The sequence below is a fragment of the Ixodes scapularis genome, unplaced genomic scaffold, assembly GCF_016920785.2.
Source record: "Ixodes scapularis isolate PalLabHiFi unplaced genomic scaffold, ASM1692078v2 PGA_scaffold13__105_contigs__length_92229423, whole genome shotgun sequence".
Classification (NCBI taxonomy): domain Eukaryota; kingdom Metazoa; phylum Arthropoda; class Arachnida; order Ixodida; family Ixodidae; genus Ixodes; species Ixodes scapularis.
Window position 1 is genome coordinate 85867394 of NW_024609839.1, and position 17630 is coordinate 85885023.

The window sequence follows — 17630 nt, forward strand, 5'->3', positions numbered from 1 at the left end:
ATAGTTATAGATGTTATTAAGAACAAGTTTATATGGTTTCTCTCTTTGAGGGCTGAGAGAGGAGACCTTCCTGACTTTGTAAAACAAAATAATTAACATATCACGAGTGCATTCCCATCACTCAAGTTGTGCCTATCAGTGGCGCACCAGAGAAAACTTTAAAAACCTTAGTACTGGGAAAAAAGTGTCGCATACACGTTGTGTGTCATAGGCGTCCCTGACACTTTCCCCCGTCTAGAGCAAATTTTGAACTGGGAATATTCCCAGAGTATTTACATTCTTCACAAATAGCCGTATGGTCTAAACCGTCTTGCGGTATTATTAAACCATAGCCCTTAACTTTAAACATCATGTTAGTTACATCGTTTGGCATGTATACATTGTCATTCCTTCGTATTGGTGCTGAAAATGCTTCCTCATTTTAGCAGCTTTGGGACTTTTCAGAGTTTCAAATAGTAGTAGCCCTACTTAGAGCCCTGATGTGCAACGGCGAAACCTGAGCCTTGTGTAGAAAACAGGAAACTGTCTGGTGGAAGGGACGGAAAGAGAAAGAGACTTCATCTCAATCTCGGCCACAAGGTTCATGTCGTCCGCACCTCAAATGTGCCCTCTTTCCAAAATGGTCGCCAGCGTTTGTCACGACCTTGCAAAGACGACGTACATGATGTGGACAAAATAAACCTGGACCTAGACATTGTCTTTGCCCCCTTTAAAGGGATACTACAACGAAATTTCGGCGCTCATTTTTTGGTCTATATGTGTTCAAAAGAGCAGTATCACATGGAATATACCAATATCTTGTTAAAAAAGTCTCGAAAAGGAATTTTAAAACGAATTAAACGATTAACAAAGAGCACCTGGTGGATGTCGCTAACGCCTCGTTTGTAATGCTCGTCTAGGAACCTTGGCAGCTAGTGACGGAGGTTGTCTCGTCTCCGGCCACGACGAGAGAAGGGGGGAAGGAGGAACTCCCCTCTTCCTGAGAATCCCTTTTGTGTGTCGCAGAAGTCGCTATTGTCCCCCTAGAAGATTATAGAAGATTAACCCATCACTCAAAATTCGTACAAAAGCAGCCGCTGCAGTGGCTGGAACGACTAGGCCATCCTCTCAACGTCAGCCTCGCCGTAGCTTTGCTCGTCTTGAGACGACCTACGTCACGATTGCGTTGGATGTCACGTGCTCTAAGCTGGGCCTTCTCCGAGCGCTTGCCAGAGTGGACCGTTTATAACGAAAAATACAGCCACCAGGATCAAAATACAAACGTGTGATTGTCATTTATGGATATTGTGGATCATATTCAACCTATTTTTGAACACGACGGGAATATTTCAAATTTCGTTGAAGTATCCCTTTAAAAGCGAAAGCTTCATGAGAACCCTGCACAAACATTTGTTTGCCCATTTCGGTGTTGGTCCCGCCGTAGCAAGGCCATGGGAAAGACCGGGGCTTAGAATAAAGATTGAAATTATTTAAATCGTGATTTAAGTCTCAGTTTTTTTACTATGATAATATAAATCGAAACTTTCCTCGCAAAATTAATCCCGAAAATATTTTTCTTTGCCATTTGTTTCTCGTTTGATGCTTTCTGTGGGAATTTTATTTTATATATAAGTAAAAAAAATCGAGCAAGAAATATTTACTGTAATACTCCGAAAAATAGCCCACTTAAAATCGAGGAAAAAAAAATTGGGTGAAAATAACGAGTTGATTATTTTTGGTGTGCAAACGAGTAAAGCTGAGAAAGTGCTATTTTTAGATTGTGTTTCTGTCAGAGATGTTGTTGCGGCGAGGGGCAATCAAGCAAAGATGACCGTACCAAGGTCATTGTTATTTTGAGCACGGATTACTAGAAGTGGGCTATCTTTTGGTGTTTTAAAAAAGGTAGCAATTGGCGCCAAAAACAGATGCCCCACCTACCTTTCTGGAGGTAGGGCATCTCTTAGGATTTTACGGTATACCTGATAAATATGAGCGAAAGCCAGTGCTTTTCTGAGTAAATCAAAATGTTAAGCTTTTTTTCTACCTTTCACTTTGTTGGTCAGCTACATAATATGCTATTGCAAGCAAATCGTAATGCAAAAGAAAAAGTAAATAAATATTTTTTGCTTTAAAATGGTTCTAGCATGCTAGACCAATTTATAGTAATGCTTCTATATTGTCTTCAGTGATAGGACGGATTGACTCATGAATCTGATGTGTTTAAAAGTACATCTTGTAACAAGACTCGCTATTTCCTAGCGTCGTGCCCTGTATAAAAAAATAATAAAGTCAACAAGCACTCAAACAGTTTCAATTCGCCAAGGCAAAAGGAACATGCCTTTTTTTTTCTCGGCTCTTCCATCACTCTCTTTGTCATTCTTTCTCTCGGGACCATCGATGTTGGCGCTCGAATTTGTGACGTGCTCGCATCTTTACCGCTCCGGTGCCGCGGCCATGCAGCGTCGTCGGGCGGCCAGCAGCAGGAGCTGGAAGAGCAGCTCGGGCCAGGGGCACAGTACGAGGACTTCCACACCATCGACTGGCAGCGGGACCTGGCCAGGGACCGCATGTGGCACCGGTTGATTGTGAAGCGCCGGGGCCAGGGCGGCCTCTGGGAGACCCTGGTGGGCTTCAACGACGCCTGGTCGGGCTGGCTGTGTGTGCTGCTGGTGGGGCTGGCAGCCGGGGCCATAGCGGCGGTCATCGACATCGGGGCGCTCTGGATGAAGGACCTCAAGGAAGGCATCTGCCCGCAGGCCTTCTGGCTCAACAAGGAGCAGTGTTGCTGGGCCTCCAACGATACCTTCTTTAAGGGGGACGACTGCAAGCAGTGGTATCGGTGGGTGGCCCCTCTCATCTGCTGGGAGAGCCTCGGAGGCTCGCTTCACGGGGACGCTGAGCCCAGTAGAATGGTGAAGCGTGTAGAAGAGTCTAAATTTGGATGAGTTGGTGATACATTGCGAAACGACAACAACGCAAAGAGGAAAGAGTCCGAGAAATGTACACGCTAGGGGCCGACTCGCCCCTGTAGCCTGCACTTCCGAGCATCTTCCCGTCGCTCTCCTCGCACAGCCATTTTGTGCCGTGCCTCATTTTGGCAGATCTGCTATTCGTTGTGGAAAAAGCCCTCGTGGGGGTTCTATCCTTCGCTCGTGGATAGGGCACTAATGATAAGCCGTGAACGTGGGCCTGTTGGTGGTGCGCTGACGGGGTGTTGTTGTCGGACAGGTGGCCCGAGATGTTCGACAGCGGCATGGACAAGGACGGGGCGGGCTTTTACCTGCTCTCCTACCTGCTGTACGTCATGTGGAGTGTGCTCTTCGCCACCCTGGCCGTCATGCTCGTTCGCACCTTCGCGCCCTATGCCTGTGGATCTGGAATCCCAGAGGCGAGTGCTCCCGTCTCTAGCGTCTTTGTTCGTCCCCTTTTCGACAAATCCTCGATTTCTCAAAAAGCCCGAAGTGCGACACCTCAACTTTGCATTATTTTGTAGTTTGGACCATAGCTCCCTCAAAAACCTGGCAGGTGTGCCAAACGAGTAAGAAGGACTGTTTCAGCCTATATTGTCCATGATAGTATAGCGTGTCCCCCCAAAAATTTACGGAGTTTTTTTTTCAGTTCAAAAATAAGACTCGTGACCAACCGCTTGCCGTCTGCTAGTGGTCCAAACCAGACACCGAAGTTTCACAACTGACCGTTATCTTTTTCTAAGGTTACGAGTGATTTTTTGAAAAATTTATCCGAAATATGGGGCCCGTTTTCGGCAACTGGCACCATTCAGCTCCATGCATTTGAGGGCTCAGTCAGCTGCCATTTTCCCAATGAAAAATCTAGAAAATCGCTCTTAACTTTTGAATGAAATAACAGTTAGTTCAAAAGTTTGACATCTGGTTCGAACAGTTTCCGCTATATTGGGAATGCATCATTTATTTTTCTAATAAAAGAAGACTTGTAAATTTTTGGGGGAGAAGTGGTGGACTCCCTGTCCATTGCCTATGAGTGCTCACTTCGTGCCCTGCACACGCTCCAATGTTGCTCCTGCAACAAGGAGAGTTTGTAGAGCCACGAGCTGTTTATTCCACTCCAGGGATTCTGAAAGTTTTCTATCTTGAGGGATGCCAGTCTCTTTTGATAGATTGCCAAGGGAACCCCTACCGGTCTCGACGTTGCTGCAAGTAAAGTCAACCTTGCAAACAATGATCCGCACGATAGAGAAGGCTCAGCACATAGTCGCGGATTAATTGATGGCTCGGATCTTCTAAAATAGTTATTAAACCGAAAGGACACTTACTTGGGGACGAGCTCTGCGAAGGAGACTTTTGAGCTCAGGAAGAATCCAGCTTAAGAACTCGTGCTCTACCCTGTTTTTGTTACATGTTTTTTTGCATATCTGGCGCACGTCGTTGAGGCTATCTTCAGAACTATTTCTGTGCCTCATAGACAATTCTATCAAGTGTAGTTCGGCTCAACGGTTGGAGGTCTCCCAACGCCGCTGGCGTGTGCGTTTCAGATCAAGACGATTCTGAGCGGCTTCATCATCCGCGGCTACCTGGGCAAGTGGACACTGACCATCAAGTCAGTGTGTCTGGTGCTGGCTGTTGGGGCGGGCCTCAGCCTGGGCAAAGAGGGACCCCTGGTGCACGTGGCCTGCTGCATCGGGAACATCTTCTCCTACCTCTTCCCCAAGTACGGCAAGAACGAGGCCAAGAAGAGGGAGGCAAGTGGCACGTTTCCGTAGAGGTATTTCGTATCTTGCGGTGTACGAGTCGTGGTTCCAAATTTCCACTGGTGCGTCTTATCAATACCGTCTAGAAGACCAGGCCTGCGTATGACGTCATGAATTGTGGATGCCCGTCCCACCCCAAGCACGCTAAAGCTTGACAAGAGATGGCGCAAAGCGGCAGTCTTGTTTCCCTTGGCGTCGCTGCATGCTGGCGATGCGTCGATCCACTAGTGATGACGTTTGGGGGGGGGGAGGAGTGCCGAGAATTTTGAAACTGGCTTCCGCTTGTACTTATACATACAATGATCACGATGCACATTTGCGAACTTATCAATGCAGTTTCGCCGTGGCAACCATACAAAAAAGTGCCACTTATACATAGGGTGTGTATTTTCCGGTTTTAACCGAAAAACACCGATAAACATCCGTCGGTGACGAAAATATCAAATCGGTTAAAACCGAAAAACACCGGTGGTTGGATATCTTCGCCCTGGTAAAAACCGAAAAACACCGGTCGTTGCTAGTTTCCGACCTAGCGAAACCCTTTCCCCGTAGAGGTTCGTCAAACGTGTTATCTCGTGGATCCTGCATTCTTCCAGTGTTTATACATGGCTTGCAGGTGGCGTCAGTCCGCCCTCCATTCTGGGGGTCAAAAGCGTCGAGTGAACGCAGTGGAAGCTAAGCTCTCATACTCCTTTCCCCTATTGTGTCTCCCATGGCCCCCTTTTGTGGAAAAATTAACGCAGTGGAGGCCAGGCTCTCACCTGCCTTTTCCTCATTGTGTCTGGCCAAGTGATGTCGGTGCAAGCCATGTATTCAGAGGTTGCTGTGGTCCCTAGAAGACACTGCCAACGTCCGTGTCGTACAGGAGCGTGCGTTTTCATAATTTCGGGTTGCGAACCATAAGGAACGTGCTGCCATGACGGCAGCACGTTCCTTGCGTGTAGATGCAAGCATGAAAGTATGCTTGCATCTACTATAATAACCAAGTGTTAGAAATAGTTGCTTCCTAGAGAAGAAGTGTATGAACTATGTGAATAAAATTGAAACTCTCTGTCTGTGATCAATCGCTTTTTTTTTCACCGATATTCACCGATTTTAGCCTCGTCGTGAGACGTTCCACCGAAATACACCGGTGTTTTGAAAAAAAATAAACACCGAAAAACATCGCCGATTTTTCTCACAAATAAACACCGGAAAGTACACACCCTACTTATACAGCAGTGCAACTTATAGACCAGAATATATGGGTTTTTTGTTTTTTTTCCTTGCTGGGTTTTTAGTGGGGAGTGCCTCGGAAGATGGCACCTTCTCTGGAGAACCCAGTTTGTCTCGTGTTTAGGAGTTCACGACGGCTTCCCTCGCAGATCCTGTCGGCTGCCGCCGCCGCGGGAGTTTCTGTGGCCTTTGGGGCTCCCATCGGCGGTGTTCTCTTCAGCCTCGAAGAGGTGGGTGCATTCCCTTTGCTGCCGCTTTTTTGTACGGTCACCTAACACTTTCTCTAGCGTTGTTTGTAAAATGCCATTTTGGAGGTACCAAATTGCTTCTCCTGCTCTTTTTGTGTATCTTATTTGTTATCGCTGCTTCCCAATAGTCTAAGCCTGCCTGCATATTCTGGAATGCTTTTCCATCTCCTTTTCTTTACTCCATTGCTGGGGGTGGGGAGATGCACGATCAGTGTTGGTCAGCTTCCTCACTTTCCTCTTTACTTGCGGGAAGGAAACGAGGTGGAAAGCTGGTGTGCTCCCGGCCTTCTGTACCAGGCACACCGGTACATCCGTCAGCCTCATTTCATAGTCCCGGGAAAAGGAGAAATGCCACACATAACTGGAACAGAGGCAAGAGGGGGCCGGTTGTCCAGTCCCTGATTAGGATTGATGATCCGATGTTTGTCCGACAAATAGCGTCGGATGCCCAAATGCAAGAGGCCGGGAGCACCTCCAAGGGGGGCACCCCTTGGATGCAGACGGCAACATAGCACTCTCCCGTGGCAGGTGTCTCGCCCGTTAGTGCAACGGTTGCCGGCGCCTGTGGGAAACGCCTGGCGCAGATTACATGGGGGGGGGGCTTTGGATTGCACCCGTCACACGAGGGGGCGTCGGTCTCCCCAGGTGAGCTACTACTTCCCCTTGAAGACGCTGTGGCGTTCCTTCTTCTGCGCCCTGGTGGCGGCCTCGGTGCTGCGCTCCATCAACCCCTTCGGCAACGACCACCTGGTGATGTTCTACGTCGAGTACGACTTCCCCTGGCTCTTCTTTGAGCTCTTTCCGTTCGTGCTGCTCGGAGTGCTTGGGGTGAGTGCGCCACTTGTTGGGCCAGTGGTCTGTTGCATTATCTGGAAGAGTGTGGTGATATCGTGCAGGGTAGATATGATAAGGTTCGTCCTTTTGTTTCTCCACTCTCCAGGGTTAAAAAAAAGATGAATACTTTTGTGCTGCCTTTATTTAATTGTTTTTCTTTTTACTAAATTTTATTTGCGAGTGCACCTTGTTGAACCAACTGACCCAATTGTCCGCTCTGCCATTTTTGAGACCCTGCTACCCGGCGTAGACGTGTGGGGTTGGTGACGCCTTGCTGCGGCCTTGCGTTGCTAAGGAAAGCGGCTAAAAAGTGTGCATTCACGTTAATTCTTCGGTGGGAAATTCAGTTGAGGTGGATTCACGAAAGAGATGCCGAACTCCCAAGAAAATAAAACATTTTGGGGGGCGTGAATAGGACTTGTATGTCACAAATAAAAGCTCCCCCCCCCCCCCCCCCCAAAAAAAAAAGAAAAAACAAAGAGTGCAATGTTTAATAAAGCATACAGCGCACAAAGGCCTGTGCTGTCTTTGTGCGCTGTATGTTTAAATCATTGTGCCTTACCAACACTCCCAAGCTTACGTTTTGATCAATATTTATGTTGGGAGACACTTTTTGAGTTAAAATGCATTTTGAAATCTGCTTCTGTTTTGGACGTCAACCCCGAAAAATATGCTTGTTTTTGAATTGCTGAAATGAGTCTTGAAACAAAATGCTGCACTTTTTTTTTTTAGAAAGTTTATCTTGTGACATTTATGTGTCTTATCTGACCTTTTCTTTTTCAAATTCTTTTTGAAGATCAGTGTTTCTTTAACACTTTTGGCTGCCCATCACCTTGACAATTATCTTACCTTCTTCCACAGCTTTTTGTTATTTCTAACGTTACTGCAAGCTTCGATCCAACTTGTTCGAGCAGTGTTCTGATGCCACCACGTAATGCAGGCTACAGTGTCAAGTAGTAGAATATAGAGCACTTGGTCCAGTTATTCCAGCACGCTTTGTGAACGAAACCCACGCGCCTTCCCACAGAGTGTGCATATAGCTGTTCATTGTGGCTCTTACAAGGAACCATGCAAAAGACAAAGTAGACATAGCAATCTCCAATGATAGACCACCTGTGGTGCAACACTGGGTGTGACATCTCACGTGCCAGAACCCAGTGCAGATTGCATCTTTGTGTACACTGAGTAAAACTTTGTGTACTCAAATCTTACAGAACCGGAAAAAATGTCTGAATTATCCGAAAGTTGAAATGTGAAGTACAGCGAGCAGTGGTGTAGCCAGGGGGAGGCTTATGGAGCTGCAGCCCCCCCCCCCCCCCCCTCCCCTTCCCCCCTAAAAACATTCCTGGCTACGCCGCTGACACGGAGGAAGCAACGCAAAAATATTAGCTCTGTGACCTATCTTGATTTCATTACGATATATGTTGTGCTTGCCTTCTTTATAAACAAAATTTGTTGTGCTAATAGTAAGTGTTATTTATTTATTTATTTATTTCATTTTAGTTTGTTTAAACAATACATATTGTCTTGAGCGTCGTGAGAAAAGACCAGATGGTCCGACGAGGCCTCGATGCTGACAAGAAAGAGAAATATAACAATTCATGACTGTCATCAACTGAAAAAAAAAAAAAAAAAAACTCTTAAAACAAGTACAGTGTACATGTTTTGAAACCAGCATTTGCAAAACAGAACATGCACCTTTCGCAAGGCAACGAGCGAGTGCTGGAGGCTGGGCGTTCAAAAGCCACACCCTACCGCCCTCCTTCTGTCGGTCACTATAGCCTCGTCGTAGTTGCGTGAGTACCTACGATCTCGGTGCTGACGACGATGTGGCGGCTTGTGTGCAGGGCGTGGTGGCCACCATCTTCATCAAGTGCAACATCCGCTGGTGCAGGTACCGCAAGGAATCTCGCCTCGGGCAGTACCCCATTGCCGAGGTGAGGTCGGCCCGGTGGTCGGCCAAAAGGCCGCGTGCTCACGCCGCTTTTTGCAGGTGTTGGCCATCACTGTCATCACCGCGGTGGTCAGCTTTCCCAACGAGTACACGCGCATGAACACCAGCGACCTGATCAAGGTAGGCCCCCCAACTTGCTGTTTGTCGACGTAGCCGTGCCGGGTGTCCAGTGCTATGCTCGTGTAGAGCTCCTGCCGTCTAACGGAGAATATCCCAAAGTGCCATACGGTCACAGAGCCTTTCCGAATCTTCATGGCCAATGGCGTCTAAAGGCCATTTTATGCTACAGTGCTAGTTGAGCCTCGAACGAACGCAAAATGATTATGCACATCCGGTTGCCTGTGAGTGCAGGTGCTGTTCAGCCAGTGTGGCATCACGGACGTGTCCCCGCTGTGCGACTACAGGCGCAACTTCACCAATGTGAACAACCACATTGACGTCGCCGAGGCCGGGCCCGGCGTGTACACCTCCCTCTGGCAGCTCAGCCTAGCACTGGTCTTCAAGCTGCTCATCACCATCTTCACCTTCGGCATCAAGGTAGGTGCCGCCTGGCCGCCTCTCATTGGGCTCTGCATCGAAACTTAGGGACCCCTGTGTTTAGAAACGGAACAATACAATATGCGCTTGATCAGGATCTGTACCCATAGGCGCGCGATGGATCTGTCACAAATCTAAAGTGACAAAGATTTGCAGCTGGAGTCACTCGCAGTCAAAGATGAAAAGTAACAGGATTGAAACTGTCTGTCGGCACCAATCACAAAGGTCGTCCTGTTAGCAATACATGCTATGCAGCGTTTGTGCACATGCTTTCTGATTTGATGATGTTAAGAGAGACTAATTGCGTGCTTTTGCGAGAAGGAGGGCCCAGTTGAAGCGCGTTAAAGGGCGTTCTGGTTTGTTTCAGGTGCCGGCGGGTATCTTCATTCCGAGCATGGCCTTTGGAGCCATCATGGGACGCATGATTGGCATAGCCGTCGAACAGCTGGCCTAGTGAGTCTCTTCTACTCACCTTGCATGCGTGACACTGGATTGCAAAGATGTGTTTCTGATTGACAAGATTGATGGAGAAAGGAAGGCTCAGAGTTTCCCCGTAACCATCGAAAGCCTTCATGTGGCACAGCAGCTGAGGTTCTAAGATAAACGGAAGGAGTCGCTGCGATAGGCACGATTTTAGTGATGTGATTTGAAGAACAAGATGGCTACTTGTTTTATTTCTTAAAGGGAATCTAGGGATGCCAGTATCTGGGGTATATCGTTGCACTTGGATTACTGGCAATGTCATTAATGATGAGGATAAACTTGGGCGTGCTTTCTACGTCGTAGTGTTGCATGGCTCTTCTTTAGGAAGCCCAGTGGGTAATAGAGAAGCCCCGGTCGCTATAGCCGTATCATTAATGTGGCCCCTGTTAACATGGACACCTGCTACATAGACAATTTCGGGGACAAACTTGACAAACATGCATCTTTTCTAGCTATTACAGAGTACTCTCATTGCAGACAAATTTTTTGGGGTAAAATGAAGGTGTCCATAGTAACGAGACACTACCGTTTCGGGGACTTATGTTGGATCGTTATATCACCAATTGTAAACCAGCTACTTGCATAAAATAAGAACTCTCAATAAGCCATCCAATCAACATGCGCGAAGCCTAGGACGCAATATTTGGGGGCAGCCTCTCCATTCCCGGCACCTGGGCAGCGTTGTGTTTTGTACCATCGACGAAATCCCCTTGCACTTGGGTATGGTCTACAGTAAATGTCGGCTTAAGAAACATGGGGCTCGGCGAGCCCCATATATCTTGTAATCTGTCTGAAGCCAGGCGGATTCCGCCATTGGCCGGCAAGAACGCCGGAGAACGAATATGACACAAGAAGCGTGAACACGAGCCATGCCCTACAAAGGTTGACGAGCAGCCAGAAAGGAGGAAACTCTCAATTCCTCCATTCCATATGAGAGAGAGAGAATGAGTAGCTCAGAGGGCATGCTCCCGTGAGGAGAGGAGGGCAGAGTGGGGAAGAGGGAATGGAGAGAAGGAAACTGGGAACCATCTTCTGTCTGGCAGAAGACGATTCTGGCGGTTGGCCTTTCAGCTCTGTAATTATGGTTTGTTTCATTGTTGCCAATGTGTCTCACGGAGTTTGCTCGGTGCGGGCCTGTCTAGAAGTGAGTGCCGGGGATTCTTTTTCTGCGTGCAGCCAGTACCCGACGCTGTGGGTGTTCCAAGGGGCGTGCAACACGGGGGAGAACTGCGTCACCCCAGGCTTGTATGCGATGGTGGGGGCAGCAGCCTGCCTCGGGGGCGTGACCCGCATGACCGTCTCCCTGGTGGTCATCATGTTCGAGCTGACCGGCTCGGTGCGGTACATCGAGCCCCTCATGGCCGCCGTCATGGCCAGCAAGTGGGTGGGAGACGCCCTCGGCAAGGAGGGAATGTATCCTTCGGGCCCCTCGATGGCCGCGGCGACTTTTTTTATTTTGGTTGCGGGCGTGGTTGTTTTTTCTACAGTGTCGGCCTCGATAAGGGCTGTCCAAACTGGACACGGCGTGCCACGTTTTCTAAATTCGCGGCATGTGCTGTCCCAGAAGTGGAAGTTTTCAGAAGGTTTCTCTCTTTTTGGCAGAAAACATCCTTTGGGTTGGGGGCTTTTTTTCTTTGCCGGGGGGTAAGCTACCATTTACCCGCATCCTTGGACAGGGACCCGGAGCGTGCTTGTTGCATGGCTGCGGACAGCCACTTGCACGTTCTGCTTGCTGTCGTCGAGGCCTTTGTTGTTGCTGTCGGTCCCCAATCTTCCAAAAACAGGAAAGGGGAGGAGAGGGGAGGAAAGTCATTCTGTTTGCACGGTTGATGTCTAAACAGAAGACTGACGCGTGCGCCTCGGCTTTCGTTCTCTTGAGAGAAGTGTACTCTTTTTTTTGTCGCACGTGGCCTCTTCTGCGTCCTGTTTGGACAGCCCCTTTAGCGGTAGTATGGTGCCTGGCACGCACGCCCGACCGGTGTGTTTGGCGTCCTATACTGCCCGTACATTGAAAGTGTTTCCGAAGAGGCAACAAATGACATCGCCGAAGCTCCCTTGTCACGTTGTCGGAAGTCACGGTGCTGGCAGTTCGTAATGTAAGTTTTGGTAAAAAGTATGAGCGAGTGCGAGAGTCTCCGTCGTTGCGGCGTCCCAACTCCCGACAGCCGGAGCTTCCGTTGACTGTCAAGCTGGAGAGCAATCTGCAGCAGGACGGTCGTCTGGCACGTCGGCCACCTTCGCTGCGACACCGCCAGGATTGCGGCCAGTAATTTGACGCCTCTACCGCGTCATCAGGCGGAAATCGAGGGACCACTTTCAAGGACGGTGTAAAAGTGCATGTAGGAGACTCATTCCAGGCATTATGGCAGTGGTGAAGGTTGTGCCATTATTGTCCCAACAGGGCGAAGCAGTGTGTGCAAACAAGGACCAGAGAATGGGACCGACAGTCGCCTCCCACCTGTCGTACGCGCTCCCAGCTTTTTTTAACTATGCTATTTGAACCGCGATCACCACAAATGTTTTTCGGCACAACAACCAACAAAGCCACAAATTCTTTCGCGAGTCCTGGGGTCGTGAACCAGGAGACGCGGGCTTCATGGTACCCTATCATTTTGAGAGTAGGCCACATTTTGGTTGGCCGCAAGAAATGTTTGTACCGGTTTACTGAAATTGCACTGTTCATAGTCACCGACACAATGAGAATGGCAGGGTGTGTTTTCCGAACGACCGGCCTCCAGCGAGCACTCCGTGCCTTCCGCCATGCTTTGACTGCACACGCGCACCTGAGTTGCACGGTACGTCGCAGCGTCACTTGTGCCGGAGGCGGGACAGCTGGAGCTCCCCCCTGTCATTCTCACCTTGGTGGCAACCATAGTAGACTGTCAGTGCAGCGTTTTCCCTGACGTCGCACATAGCTACGACGCCCACATCCACCTGAACGGCTACCCGTTCCTGGACAGCAAGGAGGAGTTTGCTCACACGACCCTCGCTGCCGACGTGATGCAGCCCAGGTGAGCACTCCTTTCGAGTCCTATCTTGCACTGCCATTGCAACGTGCATTTGGGGAAGGAGAGAGTACCATGCACGAGCCTCTGCATTTTCCCGCTTCCAGGCGAGGGGAGGGGCCACTCTGCTACATCACCCAAGACAGCATGACCGTTGAAGAGCTGGGTGAGTGACTCGTGATACGAACAACCAATGTTTAATTTTTCTTTCTTCGAGAAAGATAGTAGATGGGGCAGGTAACAGTGCAGGTTCAGCGGCTCCTTAATACGAGGTAATAATACAATCGTAGGTATACAGGCATACTTTTAGTTCAAATCGCATAGAATAACAAAGCAGGATGTTAGAACAATCTTGTTACCTATACGTCTTCGACAAGATACACATTTAAGGAGTAATAAATAAATATTTGACAATTGCAACGTAGATCATAACTTTTTATCAAATGGTAAGTTATGAATAAAATACAAAAGACAAATGTCTTTTGTGACAATGTTTTGACAAAAAGTCAATACATTTTCTTTAAAAAAAAAAAAGTGTAACTATATATATATATATTTTTTTTTTTTAATTTTGTGATTGGCAAGGGTTTGTGATCGGAGGGGGGAGCAATGGAATCGAAGACGACTGTGCTTCCCAGTCGGCAATATTTGCTTATCTCCCGCCGTGGCTGTGGCTAAATAACACCATTTCTGCCGAGATCACCGTTGGCCAGGGCCCTGCAAATATTGGAAGTAGGCTATCTTTCGTGGTGTTTTTGAAAAAAAAAAAAAAAAAAGGCAAATCGTGCTAAACTTTTAGAGGTGGGGCCTCTCTGGATATTACGTAGTGAGCCTTCTTTCCTTTCAGGCTTAAGTTGTTTGTGGTGCTGAGAAAAGCAGAGAGTGTGAATCTCCGACTAGTTGCAGTTGTGCGAGATGAAGGCAGATCTGCACTCTCCAAGTGTGGGGAGCGGGATCCGCAGACCGTTCCTGACGACAGGAAAAACGCATCGCAAAAGATCAGGACTAGTAGAAGTACGGAGGACAAGCATTTCTTCAGTGTGCTTTTTCCGCTAGTCCTTGCCTTTTGCGCTCTGTTTTGTTCCATTGTGTGTAAGCAACTAGCCCATCGGTTGATATTGTCTCTTTCCCCGGCATGCAGAGTGCCTGCTCAAGACGACGGACCACAACGGATTCCCCGTAATCGTGTCTACGGAATCTCAGTACCTGGTGGGCTTTGTGCTGCGCAAGGACCTCAGCCTGGCTCTCGGTGAGGACCCCACGCCCCTCACCGCCGCCAACGCTCTGCCGGGGCGTCCTTGGTTGACCCCCTTGCCGATCTAACCCAGCACTATAGCCAAAGCGCTGAATTTGCTGCGTATCAGTGCCTCGGTGCCTTTCTTCGCTTACACAATGCAGCGCTAGCTGAGTGCTGAGTTAGCGCATAAACGAAATTTCAATCGCACGTCAAAAGATTTCTAGATATTGATTAATTTCTGCCGGGGGCGTGCCAAATGCATTTTGTTGGTTTGGCACCTAAAACCCCCGAATTTACTACCGGTAGAATCATACTCACGCTGTTGTGTAGTGGGGTTCCCTGTTGGGGTTCCTTACGAATAGTTCCACAAGCCCTATACTCGGTTTGAGCTTACGATAGACCGCGGCGGATGCTACAAGCCATCTAAAGGGGTGTCCAAACAGGACACTACAAAACGCACGACTCCGATAAATCGCGAAAATTGAAGCGGACGCTTCTATAGAAGCGTCCGCTTCAATTTTCACGATTTGTCGGAGTCGTGCGTTTTGTAGTGTCCTGTTTGGACACCCCTTTAGCCGATTGGGCGCAGCAAAATGAAGCACATGACTATTCGCATCGCCGCTACCGTCTTGAAGGTTGCGCGGCACCCTGACGGAATTGTATTAGCTTCGATGGCTCGTAGCGTTGTCCGCAGTCCGTCGTAAGGTGGAACGGAGCGTCGTCGGCCTGGCCTTTGCCGCCTCATGACGAGGTCACACTCTCCGGCGCGTTTCCTGTGCAGCCAACGCCCGCAAGTCCCAGGTAGGAGTGGTGGGCAGCTCTCGAGCCCTGTTCGTGAGCCAGGTGGCCACCCCCTGGACCGGACCCCCGCCGGTCACGCTCAGGCGCATCCTGGACCTGGTAATGCACCGCTCGAAACTTTGGAAAGAACGCTCCGTCGGACACGGTGCCTGGAACGGGTCTCCGACCGTCGCGTTTAACGCATCCTCAAAAGTGGTCCCTCGATTTCTGCCCGACGACAACGTTGATGAGTCGCGCCGTTGCCAGTCGCGACCCTGGCGGTGTCGCAGTGGCTACGGCGTGCTTGGCAGACGCCCGTTGTGCCGCCGGTCGCTCTCGGGCTCGACAATCCTTGGATGCTCGGACAGCCAGGGGTCGGGACGCCGCAATGACGGTGACAGTTGCATTCGCTTCACTTTTTGTCCGGGCTTCCACGACATCCGACGGCGTGGCACTCCGGCTCGCGCGACAACATTCGTTGCAGCTTCGGGACCACTTTGGCGTGCGGACGGGACGGGACGGTCGGAGACGAGCTGCAGGCACCGTAGCTCCCAGGCGCGTGATTTCATTGGTTCGCACATGCCGTCCTCGCTGGGGATCGAGCTCCCCGCGAGGATTAACACCGCACATTCCCGATAGGCGCCCATCACCGTGACGGACCAGACCCCCATGGAGACGGTGATCGACATGTTCCGCAAGTTGGGCCTCCGACAGACGCTAGTCACGCACAACGGGTAAGCACGCTTATGTCGGAGTCCGGTACGGATAGCCTTCCTTTCGGATAACCGGTGCACTCTGTGGAGCGATTCACCGACGGAAGGGATAGAGCCTGGTTCACGCATTAGCGTTTGAGCATGAGCGACAACATTCAAACTCTTTGTGATCGCTTATGACGAGTGCACCGGTGCACGTGGAGCCCTTGGAAGGAAATAGAGGCGAAACACCGAATTGAGAGGCCCTATTAAGTGGAGGGAAGCGGAGCAATCGCTACTGTTTCCCCCGTTCTCACCACAGTGGTTGTCGGTTCTCATAAGAAATGCGGAGCCTGGAGTTTATCCAGGGCCTTTGACGACGAGAAAACACTGGCGCCATCCGTCGGTGGCCCTTGAACTCTTCCAACTTGCATATATTTTTACGCATCATCCTTTCACCACAAGCTCAGAATAATTCTGGCAACGTTTGAAGTGACCATTTCTAATTGATGGGGCATAGATTCTATCTCGCAAATACTGCAAAACCTTCAGTCTAGCGACACCCAGATCGGAAGTATTCTGGGAGTACCCGACAGATGGCACCTGGTAAGTAAATACGGGAGGTTGCAGTGCAGTCGAGCATACTTGTACGCTAATGGGTGAACCAGCCTCCGTGAAATGAGCGCACCGCAACATGCCCATTCGGACGACCGTTGCGAGTCGGGCGTGGTCCAAATGAGTCATCTGCTTGCAGCAAAATCCTGGGCATCATCACCAAGAAAGATGTGCTGCGCCACATCAAGCTGCTTGCCAACGAGGATCCAGAATCTGTGCTCTTCAACTGAGTGGAAACGGCGGGAGAGTGCCCTGGTTGGGACTGGCTCGTCACGAGCACGCCATCTAGTGAGGTCGAAGCCAAAGCAGCTCCCGACGGCCCGGCCCGGGAATTTTTCTTCCGCGGGCGGGCTCCCGTCGGAAGGCCGGGAGCGGCGGGAGGTCCGTGCGCCGTGGCAGAGGCGGACTCCGGGGCGACAGCCGCGCTGCCCCCCCCACCCCTATTTAATGAGGCTACTTGCGCGTGTGTGTGCGCACTACGCAAAACTGTTGTCCCGGTAGTAGCTGCATTTACACTGTCCCCTGTTATTCTTTCCCTTTTAACAAATGTCATTTTTGTTGCTCTTAAAACAGTATACACGTGCGACAAGCCCGAAAAGCAGAGCCTCGTGCGTCTTTTCTTTCGGCCGCCGGCCCCGAAGCAAGGCGCGATGCCTAGGTGGGGGTTCGATTCTAGCCAAGGTGCTTCCGATGGAGCCTTATTGCGGAGAAAGTACTGTGGTAACCGAGACTTCGGTTGCACCTCAAAAGGTACCCGGGCGGTCCAAATTAATCCTCGGTCCTTCGCTGGGACGTCCCAGATGCCCATCCTTGGTTTGGCTCGTAAACCCCCAAATTTGACTCTCCAAGCTCTGACGTGGGGCGCTGTGAGCCGTGCGTGGGACTGGCTGGTCGTGCAAACCAGTGTACGTGAGTGTGTTGCTTTCATGTTTTGCTGCATTTTTGTGCAGCTGGGAGATTGCAGGCCGAGAAATTGAGTTTAAGGGGGAATGTTGAATGCAATTATTGCAAAAATGCAAACGCGTTAGACAAGAAGAATGATGATAATCCCTGGAGAAGGAGGAGGCGGACAAAGGACAGACACATATCTCCAAACACAGCTAGGTGACTAGTGTGCGACTGAAAAAATCCACCTGGTCTAGGTCCAGGGATTATTGTTATTCTTGTCAATCTCGCTAGCACCTTTGCATTCATTGCATTATCGTGATCACCTTAAAATGCAGGCCGTCCATCCTTGTCGGTGTTAGACTGGTGGCAGCTGTTAAAACCCGTTTGCAATACTGACGTCCAGCTCCAGGTTAGCTCGGTTGGTAGACCACTCCGCT

The 17630-nt window shown here is 49.7% G+C and overlaps 1 protein-coding gene across 5 annotated transcripts in view; it reads left to right on the forward strand.

Moving 5' to 3' along the window:
• Positions 1 to 16903, forward strand: part of LOC8023439 (H(+)/Cl(-) exchange transporter 4) — a 28502-nt gene extending 11599 nt beyond the window's left edge. For all 5 annotated transcript variants that reach the window (XM_029991396.4, XM_029991392.3, XM_029991410.3 and 2 more), the window contains 16 exons: positions 2440 to 2818; positions 3208 to 3367; positions 4490 to 4696; positions 6070 to 6150; positions 6814 to 6996; positions 8850 to 8939; positions 8996 to 9076; positions 9308 to 9493; positions 9861 to 9946; positions 11153 to 11389; positions 12892 to 12987; positions 13089 to 13147; positions 14123 to 14230; positions 15000 to 15118; positions 15638 to 15732; positions 16445 to 16903. In XM_029991396.4, the coding sequence (XP_029847256.2) occupies positions 2440 to 2818; positions 3208 to 3367; positions 4490 to 4696; positions 6070 to 6150; positions 6814 to 6996; positions 8850 to 8939; positions 8996 to 9076; positions 9308 to 9493; positions 9861 to 9946; positions 11153 to 11389; positions 12892 to 12987; positions 13089 to 13147; positions 14123 to 14230; positions 15000 to 15118; positions 15638 to 15732; positions 16445 to 16535 (2258 nt within the window). In that variant the 3' untranslated portion in view covers positions 16536 to 16903. The remainder of the gene's footprint in view (positions 1 to 2439; positions 2819 to 3207; positions 3368 to 4489; positions 4697 to 6069; positions 6151 to 6813; positions 6997 to 8849; positions 8940 to 8995; positions 9077 to 9307; positions 9494 to 9860; positions 9947 to 11152; positions 11390 to 12891; positions 12988 to 13088; positions 13148 to 14122; positions 14231 to 14999; positions 15119 to 15637; positions 15733 to 16444) is intronic.
• The last annotated feature ends 727 nt before the right edge of the window (positions 16904 to 17630 follow it).